Source organism: Pan paniscus, chromosome 2 (assembly GCF_029289425.2).
Source record: "Pan paniscus chromosome 2, NHGRI_mPanPan1-v2.0_pri, whole genome shotgun sequence".
Lineage (NCBI taxonomy): Eukaryota > Metazoa > Chordata > Mammalia > Primates > Hominidae > Pan > Pan paniscus.
Window position 1 is genome coordinate 122,464,346 of NC_085926.1, and position 20,576 is coordinate 122,484,921.

The 20,576-nt window shown below is 41.7% G+C and overlaps 1 protein-coding gene across 27 annotated transcripts in view; it reads left to right on the plus strand.

Moving 5' to 3' along the window:
• The window catches only part of KALRN (kalirin RhoGEF kinase), a 692,638-nt gene that overhangs the window by 469,614 nt on the left and 202,448 nt on the right, over positions 1–20,576 (plus strand). For 10 of the 27 annotated variants that reach the window (XM_034957227.2, XM_034957229.2, XM_034957230.2 and 7 more), the window contains one exon: positions 10,499–11,947. The exons of the other annotated variants lie outside the window; for them this stretch is intronic. In XM_034957227.2, coding sequence (XP_034813118.1) covers positions 10,499–10,561 — 63 coding nt within the window. In that variant the 3' untranslated portion in view covers positions 10,562–11,947. Of the gene's footprint in view, positions 1–10,498; positions 11,948–20,576 lie in introns of those variants that run through there. 27 annotated transcript variants of the gene reach the window in all.

The following is a 20,576-nucleotide window of genomic DNA, read 5'->3' on the forward strand; positions in this document are numbered from 1 at the left end:
AGAAGTGAAATTTTAGCTTGGCCTTGAAGTTCATCTTCCTTTCTGTTTTTCCTTCTTTGTATCAATTTTGGTCCCAAAATATTTATTCTATATTATTTTTTAATTGAAATGTACAGTATTTATATTACCTAACTGAAAGTTATGGGTCAATCTGATTAAATGTTACTTATCATCTTATTTCTATAGATAAAATGTATTCCTAAGTATAAACATCTGATTTATATCAAACTTTCTAAATTTTTCAAAATGCAAAATATATATGCGAAAATGTACAAACAGAACTGAACAATTTAATGGATAATTATGAAGTGAACATAGATGTAAAAACCATGCAGGTCATGAAATAGAACATTGCCGGCTTTTCAGAATCCCCGTTTGTGCCCCTCCCTGGTCACAACCCTGGAGGTCACCATTCTCCTTGCATGCATAATAGTGTCTTTACTTTTTTTATAATTTTACCTTCTATGCAGGTATCCCTAAACAATTTCATCTCAATGTGGCTGTTTTTATATGACTAGAATCATTCTACATATATCCTTTTGTGTCTCACTTCTGTTGCTCAGCACTTATTTTTATGGGATTCATCGATGCTGATGTGTATAGTTCATTCATTTTCATCATTATATAGTATTCCATTGTGTGAGTATACCACAATGTATCCATTCTGTACATGCAATGTTTGGGGCAATTGTGAACAATGCTGCTATGGATATTCTGGTATACATACCCCTGTGCATGTGTACTTGAATTTCTCTAGGGTGTAAAACTAAAAGTAAAATTGTTAGGTGATAGGATGTGTGTGTATATTTTCACCTTTACTTGAAGATGTCAACTATTTTTCAAAGTGCCGATACCAAATTTACACTCCTGCCAATATATATGAAGTTTCCCATTGCTCTATATCCTCACCACTACTTTGTATTGTTAGACTTCAAAATTTTTACAGATCTGGTGGATGTGTATTGATATCTACTTATGGCTTTAATTCGTGTTTCCTTGCTTACTAATCAAGTTGAACATCTTTTCCTGTTTGTATTGGGCCTTTGATTTTCTCTTTTATAATGTCCCTGGTTCAAGCTTTTACCTGTGTGTACAGTGGGTTGTTTGGCTTTTCTTATTTATTTTTAGAAGTTCATATATTCTGGATATCAGTCCTTTGTTGGTCATGTATGTAATATGTTTCACCCTGTGGCAAATCTTTTCATTCTCCTTATTGTGTCTTGATAAACACATACACTTTGATATTCTGAAGGCTATACATTGGTAAGTTAGAGGCTCATGTGATGTGACATATGAGGCATCTCTTACATTTTGTATTTTTTTTTGAGACCGAGTCTTGCTCTGTCACCCAAGTTGGAAGTACAGTGGTGCAATCTCAGCTCACTGCAACCTCCACCTCCCGGGTTCAAGCAATTCTGCTGCCTCAGCCCCCAGAGCTGCTGGGATTACAGGTGCACACCACCACGCCCAACTAATTTTTGTATTTTTAGTAGAGACGGAGTTTCACCATGTTGGCCAGGCTGGTCTCAAATTCTGACCTCAAGTGATCCACCCACTTCGGCCTCCCAAAGTGCTGGGATTACAGGCATGAGCCACTGCTCCCAACCACATTTAGTATTTTAGGGTACAGTTCACCATTTGTTTCTCCACAGAATAGTGTCCCAACATGGAAACTTAATATATAATGCAAGTTTATGTTAATCCTTAAGTATGCCTCTATTTTAATGAAGGAATAAGAAGTTGACTTTTTAAAATTAATGTTTGTTACATTTCACTCTATACATTATATGCAGGTAATAGAGATGCAGCAATGAAATATGCTAGAAAAAAGATACTAAATTTGTTGGTTTTGGATCTTAGATGTCTGACAAACAGCCAAAATCTAGGAAGAAACTAGCAAAACTAAACATCTGTTGCTCACAGGAAAGCCTTGCAAATCTTAATTTTATATATAATCCTTATGATCTTTGCCATCTAGTTACTCAACCCAAAGGATATTAGAAGATGAGAAAGTTACTTCTCTATAGGCACATGTATTGCCACAAAGGCTAAACTGTTGACAGCAAGGGAGGATACAGAAAAGCTATGAAAGCAAAAGCTGATGGAGGAACTAACTCCAATAGTGTGGTTCTATTTAGTGAAGCTATCAGGAGTGCTATATGGCTGGGTGTGTTCTGAGGTCATCGCTTGTATTTCGCACTACACCAGAACAAACAAGCACAATGTGATGTGTTTAGCATTGTGGGCAAGAGAGAGATCTAGAAACTGGGACCAAATGTAATTAAGAAAACCAAAGCTTCCAGTTTGGGAAGATCAGAGAATGTTCCACATTAGATTTTACTGAATGGGTAGAATTTATCCAGGCAAGATTCATGTTGGGAGCAAGGAGGAAGATCATTCCAAATGGATCAAACAGCAAGAGCGAGGGGTAAGGGAGAAAGGAGAATATAGGGTAAGTTTGGGGCATGGAGAGTCAGTATGCCTGGTTCAAGTTCAGGGTTTGTGAATTAAGGTTTGGGAAATAAAACTGGAATGATTGGCTGAGTCACATCATGGCAGATGCTGAACACCATTCAAAGGAATTTAGACTTTATTGAGTAGCACACAAAAAATGCTGAGGGTTTTTTTTTTTTTTGTTTCAGCATGATGATTATAGAATTACGTTTATCCTCACCTTGAGGCGTCATTGTCCTTTTATTCTTTCATTCTCTAGCCTCCAAAACAGTCTATTGTTAGTCCATCTGCAAGTTCTGGATCTCCTTCTTCGTAGCTGCCATCAGTGTATCAACTCAGCACCTCTTCTCCTTCTCATATTGTCAAACACCTCCTTTTCCTCTGCCATCTAATGCTTATTTGTTACCTCATGCTCCCAATGAGAACTGCTCTCGAACTTCTACTCCTGAATCTTCTTTCTTTAAAACTCCCCATTCTTCAACAATAGTTTTTGTTGCTTCACTTCTGATATCTATGATCAAAATTCGAAACACAAGAGTGTGTCTCTGAAGTGACTGTACTGCTAATGCCAATTTCATATTCACTTACCCATTTATTCCCCACATTTTTTTTCTGAGTACCTACTAGGTGCTAAGTGCTGCTCTAGGGTGGAAACACGGCAGGGAAACAAAACAGGCTGGTTTTCATATCTGGAAATGCCCACTGCTCTCCACATTAATCCATGCCCTTCCCCTCATCCCCACAGAGCCACCTATACTAATATTGCCCCTCTCCTCTCCCCTTCCCCTAGTCAAACATTATTCTTTAACATTCAGGGCATACGTTGCCCTGAATTTACTTTGTATTTGCCATGTTGCTTAGCATAAAGCTGTACTCTTAACAATGAGTTGAACACTCTCTGTTCCTAGCGCTTGCCTTTCACCCTGGGATCCAGAACCGTATTTCCAACTGTCTGTGACATAACTGCATTTGGATGACCTCTTGCATTCTACTCGACAGAACTGAAACTAAACTCATCATATACCACATCCTTGATCTACTCTTTTCTCAGATTCCATCCACAGCTTTGTCTGTAGACATCGTGGCCCTCCTTCACTCTCTATCCTCTTGCTCAAGTGACTTCCACTGGAGGACTCTCATGATAGCACATTCCTCAGCCTGCTGCATATTCTGTATAATAGGCAAGGTCTGTCCCTGGGAGCTTCTAGAAGAAGAGCATGGCTCCCAAACCACATAGCACTTTCTAGGACCTAGAGCCTCCAGTGAGCAGGCCCCTTCCCTCTGCCCCTGCTCCTCCCCTGGGTCCCAGGCAGTCTGCAAACCTCTCCTCCAACGTGTGTTTTCCAGTACATGTGTGATCAGCTTCAGTAACAGATAATGATCTCAAAATTGCCTTCATCTACCAAACTATACTGCATCACTGTGTCTCCAAAATTATTTCTCTGTCCTGAGAGGTACATTTCTGACCTCAGGAAAGTATTCCTGGAACACATCTTCATCATTAGAGTGATTACTGGAATCCCATCCCTCAGCATTTTGTGAGACTGTATCTCCTTCTGGTTTGCTATTGTTTCTCATGGGTTAGTTTTTAATCTCAACCACTGAATCACAAGATCCATGAACACAGGCTTATGATTGCTACTGTGTGTTACCTGCAGCACACTGAGGTAGAAGTAGCTTTTCACAGAAAGAGCACAAACAGTAATTTGAATGATATGTTTTATGTATATATCTCTGGTTTGTGTATATTTATGAATTTGTGTGTGTGTTCCTCAGTGTGTTTCCCATATACTCTGTAAGAAGTATTCATCTATGTGGTTTGAGGGGCAAGAACTTGGATATTTTCCCTGGCCATTAGGCCAGTGACATAAACTAGTAAGTCGGGTCCTCCATAAGCTCATGACTGTCGCTGGCGCAATACAGGGCTTACCTGAGCTGTAGCCTGGAGTTATTTTTGCCCCCACTTCCTATTCTCTCTCAATATGAAAGACTAATTTTGCTTTTAAACATGAAGGGGGTGGCCAGGTGTGGTGGCTTACGCCTATAATCCCAACACTTTGGGAAGCTGAGGCGGGTGGATCATGAGGTCAGGAGTTTGAGACCAGCCTGGCCAACGTGGTGAAACCCTGCCACTACTGAAAATACAAAAAAATTAGCCAGGCGTGGTGGCACACGCCTGTAATCCCAGCTACTCAGGAGGCTGAGGCAGTAGAATTGCTTGAACCACAGAGGCAGAGGTTGCAGTGAGCTGAGATCACACCACTGCACTCCAGCCTGGGAAACAGACCAAGTCTCTGTCTTGGAAAAATAAAAAATAAAAACAATTAAAAAATTTTAAAAAAACATGAAGGGGGAATATGTATGTGCACATGTGTGTTTGTATGTGTGTTTATGCATATGTACATACAGATGTATGTGCATGTATGTATGCATATATGTATATATGAAGAAAATACACCAGAATGTAAATAATGGGTATTTCTGGGTGGTGTCTTTTTTAGTTTTTGTATTATGTCTTACAACATGACATAATAAATTTAACAAAAACCTAATAGATATTATTTTTTAAAGACCAGAAAGGAACAAGATTATCAGATAGTTGCTGGGGTCCACCCTCTGCATGAACCAAGGGTGAGGGACGAGCAGGTGCCTAGCAGAGAACAGGGTAATCCGCTCTCAGGACCTTGGGATTCAAGAAGGCAGTCAGACAGTGAATTCAGGCTGACTTGCAGGACTGGCAGAGGTTGTGAGCTGAAGAACTGGCAACTTTGTTTGGTTGTGAAGGTCAGGAGCCTTGGACTGTGAAAAGAAAGAGAAAGAAAATTCAGGGGGTAGGGGGCTGGGAGCAGGAAGGGGATAAGAAGTTCTTGAAGGTTTTCCCCAAAACCCCGCAGTTTAGAGACCCGTGGAAAAGGTGAGGAAAAGCTTGAAATATAGCTTCAAATTCATGAGGCATTTTCATGAAGAGATATGCAGTGGGAGAGAGAAGCAGACGTGTTTCCAGTTTGGTGTTTACTTTCTGTGATTCCAGAGGGAGGGGTTCCCAGAGTGACTCAGCATGGGGACACGGGGACCCAGGTCAGGAGGGCACAGAGAGCGCCCACTAGGGAAAGCGTTTGCCACTGTGTAAGCAGCAAGCTTTTAAACAGGAGTTGGGTCAAGACAGCTCCCCCGAACCCATTACCCTCTCTTCCCTCCTCTCCCACAGTCTAAGGACAGAGGGAAGGTTTTCTGGTAAAGAAACTATTTCTAACCTTTCTAAATTGGAAACAAACAAAAAATGACATGAAACAAGTATTTTCCAGGATGTCTCTCCCACACTGCCTAGGTTCAGAGTTCTCTCAGAGGGTTCCCTGAGCAGAGGGAAAAATGGCAAGAGGAAAAACATAGATTGAATGTTGCTGGCTGTGGCTGATGTCTTTGCACTGGGGTGGGTGTGGCCAGCCTGTCACTCAGGAGGCAGCATAACAGGTGGGCATACCTCCGCACCACCTACGAGACCTTCCTGCTCATCGCTGACCGCTCAGCCAGCCTGTCTTTATCAGTAACCTCCTTATAGAATTTGGGAAGAAGAGCCCTGGGGTCAACATGAGCAGCAAACACAAACATCTAGATTCAAAAGGAGACCCTTCAGGCAGAGTAGGATGCATGATAAAACAAATAAGAAGGTCGCAAAAATCAGTCCTTGAAAAGAGCTGACCTGAAAGTGTGTTTCATGGTATTAATTTATGTCTTCTCTCTATGCAGTATTTAATATTTTTGTTACTGTATATCTCAGTTTTTAATTCTGATGGCTGCATCAAGTGATATTTCCAGTCTGGGCTCTGGTTTGAAACCTGAGGTGGAGAAAGCCTTTTTAAAACCAGTTAATATAGTATTCACAGAGTTTCTCTGTAGGTAATGAAGGAACACAGAATACATAAAGTCCCTGCCAAGGACAGAATCCCCACCCCATCTAATGGAAGAGATACAGGCTTTTCCCTAAAAGTCCCTGCCAAGGACAGAATTCCCCACCCGATCTAATGGAAGAGATACAGGCCTTTCCCTAAGAAGTCACTGCTATAATTGGGCAGGCAGAGAAAAACACAAAGGCTGCCTGCAAGCAAGCCATCCAGAGGTTAAGCAACTAACAGTAACCACTGCCTTTCTTACTGAACTCCTAATATGAGCCTGGCATTTTACATGTACTCTCTCCTCTCATTCCCACAACAATTCTTCAAGGTAAGTATCATTATCCTCATTTTGCAGATGAGGAAAACGTCACTCCAAGAAGTCGAATAATTTACCCAGGGGCACACAACCAGAAAGTGGCAGAGATGAGATTTGAACCCAGGTGTTTCTGATATCCATTATGCACACTGCCTTCCACTGGCCAAGTCCACTAAAGAAAACAATTGGATGATTCAGGCAAAAACACACAAAGCAACATTTTGGCCCAAATAATATAAATTCTATCAGTTCCCTCTTCTCATCAGCTGAATAAAACACACTTGAATTTAAAAACCAAGAAAATCCTGTGTTCCATGTATTGTCTGTTAATCACTCACTGTCTTCTGTGCCAAGCAGAGCATGGCATGAGTCAGGAATTTAGAGGAGGCTGTTTATTCTGTCTTAGCCATACGAATAGCAATTCAAGCACATCCCTGCCTCCATGGTTTTCTAATCCATCAGACAAAAAACATTGGAAACATGCAGTCGACTGAAGATGCACTTGAAAATCTATTGCAAAATAACTGCCTTAAATTCTTAGTGGAACGAGAAAAGGTATAATATAATAAACATGTTCTCCTTTTGTGGCTATTTTTCTATCACTGGATGTCCAATGAATGCAAAACGTCTCACTATAGCTCAGCTCTTATTCCAAAAGTCTAACATTAGAATGGGGCCTACAGTATATTAAATAAACAACATTTATGTGAAGGAGTCTATACATGAATAGGGGGAGATAGGGGAAATTTTAGCATACCCTCCCCTCATAAAAAAGAATGCTGAGAAGGTTTGGTTAATAAAAGCCACTGTCCTATAAAGTGGGTCTCACTGATTCTTGCCCCTGATGGAAAATGCCAAAGACAAGTGCTTCTGGACAATGCGTGCTGGAAAATGTGAAAATGTGCTTGATATCCTGCAAAACTCAGCTTTTCTGATGTTGGAGTGATTGGCATAAAGAAAAGACCTCTATGCTAAGCATTCCAAGGCAAGTGACCCTTAGAATTACCAGGCAAATATTTCAAAAAGTTGATCTCAGGCTCTACACTGGCCTACGGAATCAGAAAGCCAAAGTATAGAGTTATTGGATATGAAATGTATGTGAACTCTAAGCTGAGAGCTGTTTTCTCAAGAGAAATTACTGGCATTTCAAAAAAAAATTTAATGGTCTCTTTTTCACACTTCCACTTAAACTTTTTCCACTAGTCCTTGCCCTAGGCCAGATTTTTGAAAAATCATCTCAATAATGTCATGAATGACTATCATTTTTAAAGTTAAGAGCTATGCATTGATGTTTAGTTTAACCACTCTTTTAAGGTACCAAGTGGGCTATATAAAATAATGGCTTCCTGGATAACTGTGTATGTATTTTCTCAGGGCTTAAGGGAGCAAGTGTTCAGTATCACCCATATGAGTTTATCACCTATTTCCTATTTCTCACACATCAAACCATCATGAGAAAGATTTGTGGATATACAGAGATCATCATAGCTTAAGGTTTAAAAGGGGATAAGAAATTTTCTTTAACCCCCAATGGATATATATAATGAAGTGACCCAAACCACTTCAGGTTAGGTCCTAAGGGACAGGATAGATTCTTATGTGAGGAATGCTTTCCAAGATTTTTAGAATCCACAAACATACAAATGTACAAATATTATTTAGAAGATGGATTCTCCTTTAGAAGAGGCAACATGTACAGTGATTAAGAACCGCTTTGAAGTCACACAAACCTTGGTTCAGATCTCACCCCCTCCACTTGCCAGCTGTATGATCCTGGGCAGGACTTCTCCAGGCCTCAGTCTGCAAAATGAGGGCAATGGTATTACCCACTCCATGAGGTTGTGGTGCAGATCATGTGAAATGATGCATGTGAAACACTCAGCACCTTGTCAGACATGTGGTAAGCACTCAATAAATGTTAGCTATTAGTAAGAACAATAAAAATATTTTTAAACTGCTATCCTCTTCAGAATTTTAACAACCGTATAAAGAGCAGAATGCCAAACTCAGCATTTATAAGACTATTGAATCCTGCCACTAAAATAAATTCTGTAGGCCTTGTAGCACATCTATAAAAAAAAAAAAAACCTGGTAATGACAGTGAATTATGGTGTGTGGGGGGGTGTCTAGCTAATCAGGACAGCTGATGCCACCTTCCATGCCAACGACATTACACACAGAAAAAATGTGATTTAAAATTCTTTTTTTTGTTTCTTTCTTCCTTGTTTTTTTTTTTTTCTTTTTAATTATATTTTAGTTCTAGAGTACATGAGACGGAGTCTCACTCTGTCACCCAGGCTGGAGTGCAGTGGTGCAATCTCGGCTCACTGCAACCTCCGCCTCCCAGGTTCAAGTGATTCTCCTGCCTCAGCCTCCCGAGCAGCTGGGATTACAGGCGCCTGCCACCACGCCCAGCTAACTTTTTGTATTTTTAGTAGAGACGGGGTTTCACTGTGTTGGCCAGGTTAGTCTCGAACGCCTGATCTCGTGATCCGCCCTCTTCAGCCTCCCAAAGTTCTAGGATTACAGGCATGAGCCACCATGCCCTGCCATGATTTAAAATTCTTAAGCCACTTTTGCCCTGTAAAGTTGGGCTCAGTGGGTTCACCAGTCCTTTTGCTGTGAGTTACTTCACAAATGCATGTGTATAGCTCCTGGCTTTCTTCAGAATCTCATCTCCTCTCTGAATCCTAAGTATACCTTATATTCCTGGAAGCTCAGGGTAACTGCCACTTCAGCTTGATGCTGAAGTATTTTCTCTCACTAAATGAACAGTTTTTGCCCAGCTGGAGTTCTTACTAAGAGAGTTTCAGACTGTTTTTCTCATTTCCATGCGGCAAGTGTGATAGAACCTTTCACATCATGGAGCTGAGCCACAGTCAATGTGAGACTGTGAGATTATACTCTGGAATTGATCCTGAACCTTTCTTTTGGCCAAGAGCCATTGCTCTTTAGAATATATCACTCTTCCAAGAGCATTACAAGTTGACCTTCCTTGAGAGGTCGTTTTTCTTAAGGAAACAGTGATTTCATTGCTTCAGATGGCCCAGTAGAGATGGTGGAAGCCATGCTGGATATGGAAGCTGGGTCTCCAGCTTGGCTCCCCACTCGTTCACTCTCTCACTCAGGAATTCACTCCCTCAGCCAGCCTTGCAGTCTACCCAAACCAGCTGCATGCCTTGGAAAAATTACAGATTGTCACCTGTCATGGTCCCTGGAAACACTTAAATCATGAATTTTAAGTCCATTACTGTCAACGATGTACTATATAAATGGGTAAACTTTTCTCAGTTTCTTTCTCCCAATTAAATGTTATATAGCAAGATTTGCTGGTAGGGCACAGGGACCCTAAAAGAGCTTAAACAAGAAAACAAATAAAGGATATGAAATAAACACTAATGATCACTGTCACTAGGACCTCACATTTAATGCATCCCCATTTCTATTATTCCTGACTACTCCTGCTTATGGGTCTGGAACGTTGGGAAGCCACTGCAGGACTGGTCTACAGGCGTCTAATGGGATGAAAGCGTATGGATTTGAGTTCCAACCAAGTTAGTAAAAGTGGTTCATCAGTGATCCTCCTCTGGATTGTGGACTTGGTGGGCTTCTTCTGAACCGTCAGACCAAGGAAAGTCTTACACACACTGTCTCCTCTATATCCTCTTCTACAAAATGATTGTGTATTTTTCAGGTTGCACTCTGCACTGGGTTACTAGAAATACAGTAGGTTGCACTGATGATTTAACTCTGTTTTCTATAAGGGCTACGGGATCTCATGCAGATTTTTGCAAAGTTATATGCAAATCACAGAGCCCGGCCCTTTTCTTAACAGGATGGCAACCTTGTTCCTCGGTGGCACCTGGGACCTGGAGATCCTTTCTCCACTTACGTTTAGCGCGCATCCTGGGACTTGTCCCTGCAGCTCACCGGGTTAGCCGTGGCACCGTTGGGACCTCCCACCAGGACTCCAATCACCCACCTCTCTTGAGACTTCTCTGGCAGGGCTGGTGTGGGGTGCAGCCTTTGCTCAGAGGGCAACATGTTCCAAGCAAAATCTCCCCGCCTGGGCCATGGGCTCACCCTCGGGGCTCCCTTCTTCTCTACTGGGTGCAATTCGAGGTTGCTGAGCTTCTCTCCAAAGTCTAAAATGGTGGGGCAGTAGGGACCTGTGAGAGGCCCAGTGGCCCAATGTACTTCCCCCAGATCCCACTCAGAACAGCAGGTACGCCCAGGCCCCTGCTGCCCTAGAGGTCTGCAACATGAGTGAAGAGGTTAATTAGAGGGACACACTTATCTCTGAAGTTTTTCTCCAGGCTGAACATTTCTATTATCAGTGGCCCCTAATCTGGAAAAACCCATCATTCTAATCTAGCTTGTATCCCCACATCATGAGAAAGAGGGAAGAAGAAGAAGGGATGATGTGTGGTAGAGAAGATGAGGGTTAACTTTAGCCTTTCCCAAACACTGGCAACAACCACTTCCTCAACAATTTTTCTATTTGCTTCAGCCTACTCAGATTTTTTCAGGTTTTTCTAGCTCCTCCATAACCTCACTCCCTCCCGAGGTCTCTGGTTCAAAGACCACCCTACCAGCCCCTATTTGCTTCAGGTTATCCTGTTGAGGGTGGGTGGGAAGAGTGAGAAGATATAAATGAAAAACTGGCCACATGTTGATAATTGTTGAAACTAGATGATGGTACGTGGACATTCATTATACCATTCTCCCCACTTCTGTATATGTTTGCAATTTTTCATAATAAAAAAGTTTTAAAAGTCCTCCAGTTTCCAACACACTCAAGAGAGAGCCCCAACCCCGAACACAGTTTCATGGAAACCCCACACCAAGGCAAGAGGCAGAGATGATGATTCCATTTCATATATACACTCATTTTCTAACTTTTTTTAAAGGCCCACTGCTTTATTTTCAATAGATTAAACCTGATTTCTGAGAGGTCCTGAAGTTGGGCTTATTTCCCTGGCTGGGTTATGGGGGAGGGCAGGGTAAAGGGATCCTTAAAAAAGTTTACACTTCTATGTATCTCACAATCTTATTGTGAGGATGTGACTTGTTCAGTGTTCTGAACTTTTCGAAGGAATCGTGCTCTCAATGCAAAGTGTCATTCTCTGGAATTGCACCTGGCTCAGGAAAGGACTGTCTTTGTACTTGAATTTAAATCCAATGGAGAACTTTAACACGGGCATTTGCATGACTGAGAATTGCTGCTGTCTTTTTTCCGTATGTCACTTTCTTGAATGTGTTCTAATAAAATGATTCTAAAGCAGGCTGTTGATATACAGTGATTTATAAATACTTTCTGTTGAGTGCTGAGGCCCTTAATTCTCTGCCAAGAACCCTTCCCATCCCACTTTCCAGAAAGATCTGTCAAGCTGGGGACAGATGCAATGAGCGTGTGTCCGGCATGATGGCGGCACCACTGCAATTGCAGCACTAATGAGAATCATATCAACCACAGCAATTTTGTCTTCTGGTTGCCTAGCAACAGAATTTGTTTTTCAGAATAAAGATAATCATAGGTAGAACAGGAGTGTGGTGGGGGGAAGGCAGAGGAGGGGGCAGGGCAGGAACAGGAGTATAATTGACTCCCCCAGGAGGGAATGAGGGAGCAGGGTAGAAGGGAGAGAAAAGCAGCCAAAAAGAGAGAAAGGCAAACTTCAAACTTTCTTTTTTCAGTGGTAGTCCTCAGCACGTTCAAGTGATAATCAATGGTAAAATTTTATTTACAAAATTAAACCTTTTTATATCAAGCTATAGCAATTTACAAATCTCAAAATCTCATTAGGCAAACTGGAAGCAAAAGGGAAATATATATATCTCTGAAGGTAAATATTTTGAGAAACACTTTTAATCCTAATCTTTATGCCCCTCCAGCCAAGACTAGCTAGGGCAGGGGTCCCCAACCCCTGGGCTGCAGACTAACTAATTAATGCCTGATAAGGTGAGATGGAACAGTTTCATCCCAAAACCATCCCCTACCCACCTGCTCGCCCCTCCCATTCATAGAAAAATTGCCTTCCATGAAACCAGTCCCTGGTGCCAGAAAGGTTGGGGACCGCTGAGCTAAGGCACTCCCATGAGCTAGTAACAAACTTGGGCCAACTCTTTGGGAAATGAGGCATTGTTAAGAACCTCATGGCTTAAAGGCTTCATAAAAGGAAGGGGAGGCAGAACCAGTCAAGGAGGTTTCCATTCACTGGGCGCTTTTCTGATGCCAAGTACCAGGAAGACACTTGATGTCCTTTAATTTTCACAGCCATCCTGAGAGGCAGGTAGTACTTTGTTTTCCAAATGAAGAGAAGTAGATAACTTAAACTCACAGCCAGAACCTAGCAGATCTGTGATTCAAATTCAGATCTCTCATCCCCAAATCCATGCTTTTCCAGGTCACTGGGCTGATGGCCCAGGTGCCCAGCCTGGGGTCTTCCTTGCACACCTCCCACAGGTGTTCACATCAAGGAACTATGCAGTTCTGTATGCCCTCGGGGTGCAGACCAGTGTCCTGCTCTTCCTAGTGTGATTGGAGATCCCTGACGGCCAGGGTCTTTGCAGCACACATCCATGTACCCTTGCCTTGGTTGTGTAGAGCACAGGCTGATGAGGTGGAAATCACCATTTGGTTTTCATAGGGATTTGTTTACTTAGCAAATATTTTTCGAGTGCCTCCAAGTGCTGGGCATTATGAAGTGGGTGAGTAAACAGTCCCTGTTCTCACAGAGCTTACCAGTAGAGGAGACAGATATTAGTCAAGTAACACATGAGTGGATAAATAAATACAACTGAAAAGGACCTTGGAGATCATTGAGATCAACTGATGAAACTGAGACCCAGAAATGCTAGTTGCCCAAGCAATTTGCCCAAGACCATGTAGCAAGTTAGGGCCAGAATAAAGACTAGAACTCAGAACTCCTGATTTTCATTCTTAAACTGTTTTCCCTACCCTAATATGTCACACTCTGGTCTGCTGCATATCCATAATAGACTGCCCCCAAGCCCCAGCCAGCCATATAATCATGTTGATCCATCAGGACACTATTGCCATTTTTAGAAAAAACCAGAGAGTATTTTGAAATGATAATTAAAGAGTATAGTGAACTAAATCCCTCAGGGTGGCACTTACCAAAGCTTGTTTTCAGAGTTATCTCGGAGCCCAGAGCAGAAACAGAGAGAGGCAAGGCTCCCATGCTGTACCAACACTGACTAATAAGGGTGCTTACAGGTGTTTCAGTGTTTTGGTCTGACCGCAGTACTTTCTCATCTCCCAGATTCAGCAGTTGCTTATTCACTCATTAATTCAACAAATATATACTGAGTGCCTACTAGGTGCCAGGCACAGTTCTTGGAGCTAGGGACACAGCAGTGAACAAAACAGGCTGCCCTCATGGAGCATACATTCTAGCTGGGAGAAACAGACAATAAACAAAATAAATAACACAGCATATTAGAAGAATCAAAGAAAAATAAGAAAGGAAGGTAGGGAGTGCCAAAGGTAGAGATGCATTTTTAAATAGGGTAGTCAGGAAAAAGACCTTCCTGAGAAAATGATGTACTCAGTACATCATTTTCTTTATTTAGTGACAAATAAATGTATGTATATACATACATATGTACATATGCACAGGCATATATACATATAATTTATATAATACAGATACATACGTAAGACCTTCCTGAGAAAATGATGTACTGAGTCATCATTATATATATACATATGTACATATACACATACATATATATACTATACACATACAAATATACAAATGAATTGGTGATAAATATATCTCTTTAAGTGTGACAGTGCATTTGACATGATTTAACATGTCGCTGTGGGCCTAGCTCTGAATAGCCAGCATATTGTGTAATTTGAAAAGTCCCACAAGCTGCTTCCTACTCCTTACAGAAAAAGAAAAAGAAAAAAAAAGCTTCTCATGGCATGTACCAATGCCCAATTCCTAGCATTCCCTTTTTGTGGGGCACTAAAGAAGTAGTTCTCAAACTTGAGTGTACATCAGAATTGCCTGGAAGGATTGTTAAAGCACAGACTGCAGGGCTGCAACCCCGGAGTTTGTGGTTCAATAAGATTTGGATGGATACAAAACTTTGCATTTCTAACAAATTCCCAGGTAATGCTGGTGGTCCAGGGACCACAGTCTGAGAACCACTAAATTAAGCTGTTATAGCTAGGAGGTTCCTGTTAAAATGAAGCTATTGCCTGAGAAATGAGGCATCCATTCATTAGGATGCATGGATGTTATCAAAGTAGTTATCCTTAAACAGCAGAATCGTTTAAAAATTGGACTATTTTTTTGAACAGGGGTAAGTTTCAGAAGCCACAGCCAAAGACCCCAAGCATGGAGGAATTAAACAAGGGATGTGTCCTGAAAGGAGGTGCCAACAGTATTTCATTATTTGTCTATCAATGCTTTACATTTTCATAACGTAATACTTTTATAAGCCCTTTTGACCACTACTTTCTTTTGACCAGTTAACCTACTAGGTGGGCAGTGCAAATGAATTATTACATTTTATAAATAAGAAAATTGAGACAAAAAGAGGTTATATGGCCTCCCTTGAGCTATCAAGTCTGAGAATCCCAGATCTCTTACTCCTATTCCATTTTTCTTTCTCCATTAACATTTTTCATAACACTAGCTGTAGCTTTCTCCTGAGACATCTATTCTGGGATCATTAAAATCCAGGACATACAGCTGCTCTTGGTCTTTTGCCCTGTTCAGAATCCCACTTGCTGCAAGTAGATTATTCATATAAGTGATTAACTATGGCACGTCCTAGGCCCTGCATCAGTTTCTTCTGCCATAAACACATTTTTATTCTTCTCCACTGGGTATTTTACGGAGAAAATGCTAACTCATTTTGTTATTAGCCTAAGCTAGAACTTACCATTATGAAAGCAAACCTGCTGGGGGAAAACACACATAATCCTTTCCAAACGCAAATAGAAAAGACATTTTGATTATATGTACCATTGCTTTCATTCCATTAGTAGAGATAATTGAAAGTTTTCTGTTTCACAAAAGTACCCAGCAAAACGAGAGTAGATTTTGTTATATCTGATGACTGGTGAATCACATTCTTGAGTATTTAAATATACCTACCTCTCCACAAAAAATGGAAATGAAGCATAAAATCCTTTTTTCCAGTTCTTGTCCTTCTAGTCATTTTCTCCATGTCTGCACTGTCTCCTCTTGGTGAGACAGTGAGGTCTCCCATTGACTCTCATGGTAGGGACCCTGTGGGTCACAAGGAGCTATCTTCCTTCTGATTCTATACTGTCTTTGACTATCCAGCAGCCCAAGGCTTTAGAAGCTTAATTTCTAAATCTGCTCTCATCTGTCACCCAATACATTGATATTCTTACATCTTCTTCCTTCTCTACTGCCATTGGGACCATTCATTTATTCCGTAAACATTTACTATGTATCAGACACTCTAAGAGCCACTGAACAGGCTACAAAAATGAGTTTGAAATAATCCTATCCTCAAAGAACATGGCATGTTATAGAACCACTCCCTAAATCACATGGAATCATAAACATCCAGATGTCTTCTCTATGTGGGTTACAGTCCCACGCAAGCTGCTCCCCATTTTCATTCTCTGTACTCTATGCTCAAAGAAAGCTAGTTGATGAGTTTTTTCAGCTCCAACATAAAATAAGCACCATTAGGAAATAAAATACACCTGGGGAAGAGAAAAGTGGGATGAGGAAGGAGAACTAGTCTGCGATTCTGAGTACACACAGAGGTAGGTATGTATCGGCAGCCCAAAAGCATGGTAAACAGGGAGCAGTATAGGATCTAATATCTGCTGTAGACATTCCATGTGTGGACCATGGAAACTGATATATGTGGGTCATAAAGCTTGGACGACTAGAAGTTTCATATTGATGAAAGATCCAGTGTGAATGTGGTTTTGCTGAGCTTTAGACTCCAAAGTGTGCTGTGAAAATGACTATCCTTTAAAAAATTAATGTTCACTGCAACACAAGGACTGAACATAGGAGAAAACAGGTTGAGTTGTGGGAGAGAGTGGAATGCAAGATTCAATGAGCTGAATCAGTATTAGAGAACCCATAAGAAAGATTCAGATCCTAGTCCAACAATGTGTATGTATGTGCATATAGGTACACAAATACATATGCACAGGAAATGTGTCAAAGGCCAGTTTTTATGAGGATGAGTCTCTTAAATATATTTCAAACTTATAATCCAGAAAGGAAGACAAGTTTAGAAAACCAAAAGTGCAGTCAGAGTTAAAGATAAGATTGTTAGGTGACCACACATCTTCCTCCCATTTATGTGGAGCTACCTGAAGGTGTAGCACCTTTCACACTCTCAGCAGCTTAGAGGGGCTCAGCCTCTGACCACTCTTTTTTAGATTGGGCTTCGTGAATAGAATCACAAGCCAGGGGTTCAGGGCAGATATGCAGCTGGTTCTCAGATCTGTCCTTTGAAATCTGTTTTTACTGGTTCTGCAAACCTGTCCTGGCCCTGAAGAGAGTTTTCTCAGCACAGTTGCTTATATCCAGGCTTACTAATGACCATCAAAGGTGCCAGTGGCATGATAGTACAGCCAGGCCTACCATGGGTGGATGTGGACATGGATAATGGTAGCCGTAGTTAGAATTTAGAGAGTTCAGAAATAGCAGTGATGGGAGAGGGAGTTTCTATGTGTCTGCTTTTGAGTTTCTGGGATGGTGGAATAAGGAAAGTTATTCTATCTGTAAGGATGTCCAGTGATTCTGTTACCTATTAATGGTGACCTTCTAATCAGCTTTATACCTAACATAATGTGGAGGTTTTAGATTTGGCTGTGTTGAGTTCTGCTGGGTGGTTGTTATGGCATGCATCTGAGTAAAGGGAAGTACCAGGTTGGGGGTGGGGATAAAAAATAATTGATGTAGAAAGAGAGTTTAGATTTTATTGGTATGGCACTGTCACTCTGAGAGTGACCTGTAAGGATAGCACTCTGAGTGTTGCTCTGGTGTCTCACAGATTCACGAGGACTTGCCTGGGATCTTGGCCTTGAGAAAAGCAAGTGGTTGATAAAATTGATTGACACAATTGAGCTTCTCCAAGGCCAGCTGGAAGTTAGCAATGAAAATAGGAGGCTTTGTACTTCTCAGACTTTCCTGTGTTCTCGTTTGCTGTTAAGGATGCTGACCTACTGCTTTATGTTTTGGTATTTCTGGGACTATTCAACCAACAAACTTGTAGGAGAGCCACAGGTATAACCCTTAAAGCCAGGCCAACACAGTACTCTCTGTCTACCCTGCAAAGCCACATAGGCAGGCTTGGAGATGGAATAGGTCATTAAAGAGGTGGGGGGGGTGGGAGGGGGGACAGGGTCCTTGCAGTGCTTGATTGATTGGTTGGTGTTGTAGAATAAAAGTGATGACATTTCAGCTTAATGGCACAGCAATATGTTGCTTGTAGGGCTACACACATTCACAGCCTTCCAGGAGAGGCCATGAAGCCATCAACCCAGCATTTCTGGCTTCTGAGGAGTGAATGATTCAGAAATTAAAGTGAGAAAATAATGAGCCCAGTGAGTGTGATGGTCATTCAAAGGTGATTGCTTAGATCATCACCACATGCCAGTTTCCCAACATGCCTCAGACCTCAAATTTGGCTATAATAGTAAAAAATCTGGATAACTTGTTTTTTCTCGATTAAAAGTCTTATAAAAATACATATGGAGCCAGGTGGGTGGCACGTGCCTATAATCCTAGCACTTTGGGAGGCTGAGGCGGGCAGATCACTTGAGCCCAGGAGTTCGAGACCAGCATGGCCAATATAGCGAGACCCTATCTCTACCAAAAAAGATACAAAAATTACCCAGCATGGTGGCGTGCACCTGTAGTCCCAGCTACTTGGGAGGCTGAGGTGGGAGGATCACTTAAGCCCAGGAGGCAGAGGTTGTGGTGAGCCAAGATCACACCACTGCACTCCAGCCTGGGTAATGGAGCGAGACTGTGTCTCAAAAATAATAATAATAATAATAATAATGATAGTGCATATGGGAGCAGGGGTAGGAGGAGTAAGGATGTGGAGGGTTAGATACAGTAGCACCACTAGTCACATCTTTGGTAAATGTTTGACATGAGAAGGGCTATAAAGGGTTATGTCCAAAATAGTATAATGATTGGGATTCTGGAGAGTCCCTCCACTATCAGAGACTATAGAAATGGCTAATACCTCCCCCAGGGGCCAATGAAGGAGTTACGTCTCCAAAACAAGAGAATGTGTATTGCTAATAATTAGTGACTCTCAAGAAGTACTGGGTATCCATCACATCATTCATTTATTCATCCAACAGCTATTTATTAGATACCTACTATGTGTCAGGCACTATTCTAGACAGGAAAAAGAAAACAACAACAACCACAGACAAGAATTCCTGCCCTCATGGAGTTTATATTCTGGTGGAAATACAGACAAATAAGTAAGGTATATAAAATGCTAGATGATGATACATGTTATGGTGAAAAATAAAGCTGCAAAGGAATGTAGGGAGTGCAGGAGATGAGGAAGGAGTGCAGGGAGAAACTAAGATCCAATGACTGACACAATCAGGGCTACAGAGCACTAGGAAATTCATCCAGATGATCTCAAGGCAGATAGTAGTAATGAGTCTGTGAGTGTCGGAGGGAATGGAGAGGTAAGGGTTTTGCAAGAAACATACAGAAGATTTTATAAATCTCTCTTTATTACTCCCCACAAAAAGCATGAAGATTGGCTGGGCATGGTGGCTCACACCTGTAATCCCAGCACTTAGGGAGGCCAAGGCAGGAGGATCATGAGGTCAGGAGATCGAGACCATCCTGGCTAACACGGTGAAACCCCGTCTCTACTAAAAATACAAAAAATTAGCCAGATGTGGTGGCACACACCTGTAGTCCCAGCTACTCAGGAGGCTGAGGCAGGAGAATCGCTTGAAACCAGGAGGCAGAGGTTGCAGTGAGCCGAGATTGTGCCACTCCAGCCTGGGCGACAGAGCAAGACTCTGTTTAAAAAAAGAATAAAGAAGAAGAAGCAGCAGCATTGGGGAGAAGCAGTTTTATCTAGGAGCAAGTAGGAATTCTCAGATAAGATAGCCTCTGTCCCAGTCTTCATGCCTCCACTGAAGCGAAGAGGGTGCCCAGAAATGTATCCCAGAAGTCAAGTGGGAACCTCAAACTATTCCCCCATCCTTTACCAGCAGTCAAGAGAAGCCTTTCTGATATGACATCAGCCTAGGTTTGAAGAACCTAGATTCCATTCAAAGTGATGATGACCTCACCTATGGTGTGGTTAAACATCCTTCAAGTTCACATGGCGAGATTCTTGAAAACAAATCAAGGTTTGGTCCAAGTTCTATATGAATCTGGGAGCCAAGAATTCATACTATTCATACACTGTTTATAAATCAAGGGAAGCTTAAAGGGGCATTGCAGATTCTGAATAGTGTGACAGGTATTTGTTTTGTCCCTAAGAGGTTTAAAAATATTAATTCCCTTTGGCTACTTCCTCCTGATTCCCAGCAGACTGTACGGTCCCTCCAGTCTAGTTTGATAAAGTTTCAGCAGCAGCAGGAAGCATGGTTTCCAACAATGCCTGCATGGAGACCCACCATGGTAACTAGTACAAGGACAGAGAAAGTCCCGGTTTGCTTTATCACAAATAGGACAGGACTCCAGGGGACCCAGTGAAGAGGTGCAGGAATTCCTGTTACAGTCTTGGGATAGTAATTCATATAGAGTATACCTATTGCTTGGTTCCCTGTGCCCAAGTAGTAGGTATGTTCAACCTAGATCTGAGGCCCTCACAGCAGGAATATGGCTCAGTCGCAGTTGTGGGTAAATGTAGCTTCCCCATGTCCTCTCCCCAAGCCCCAC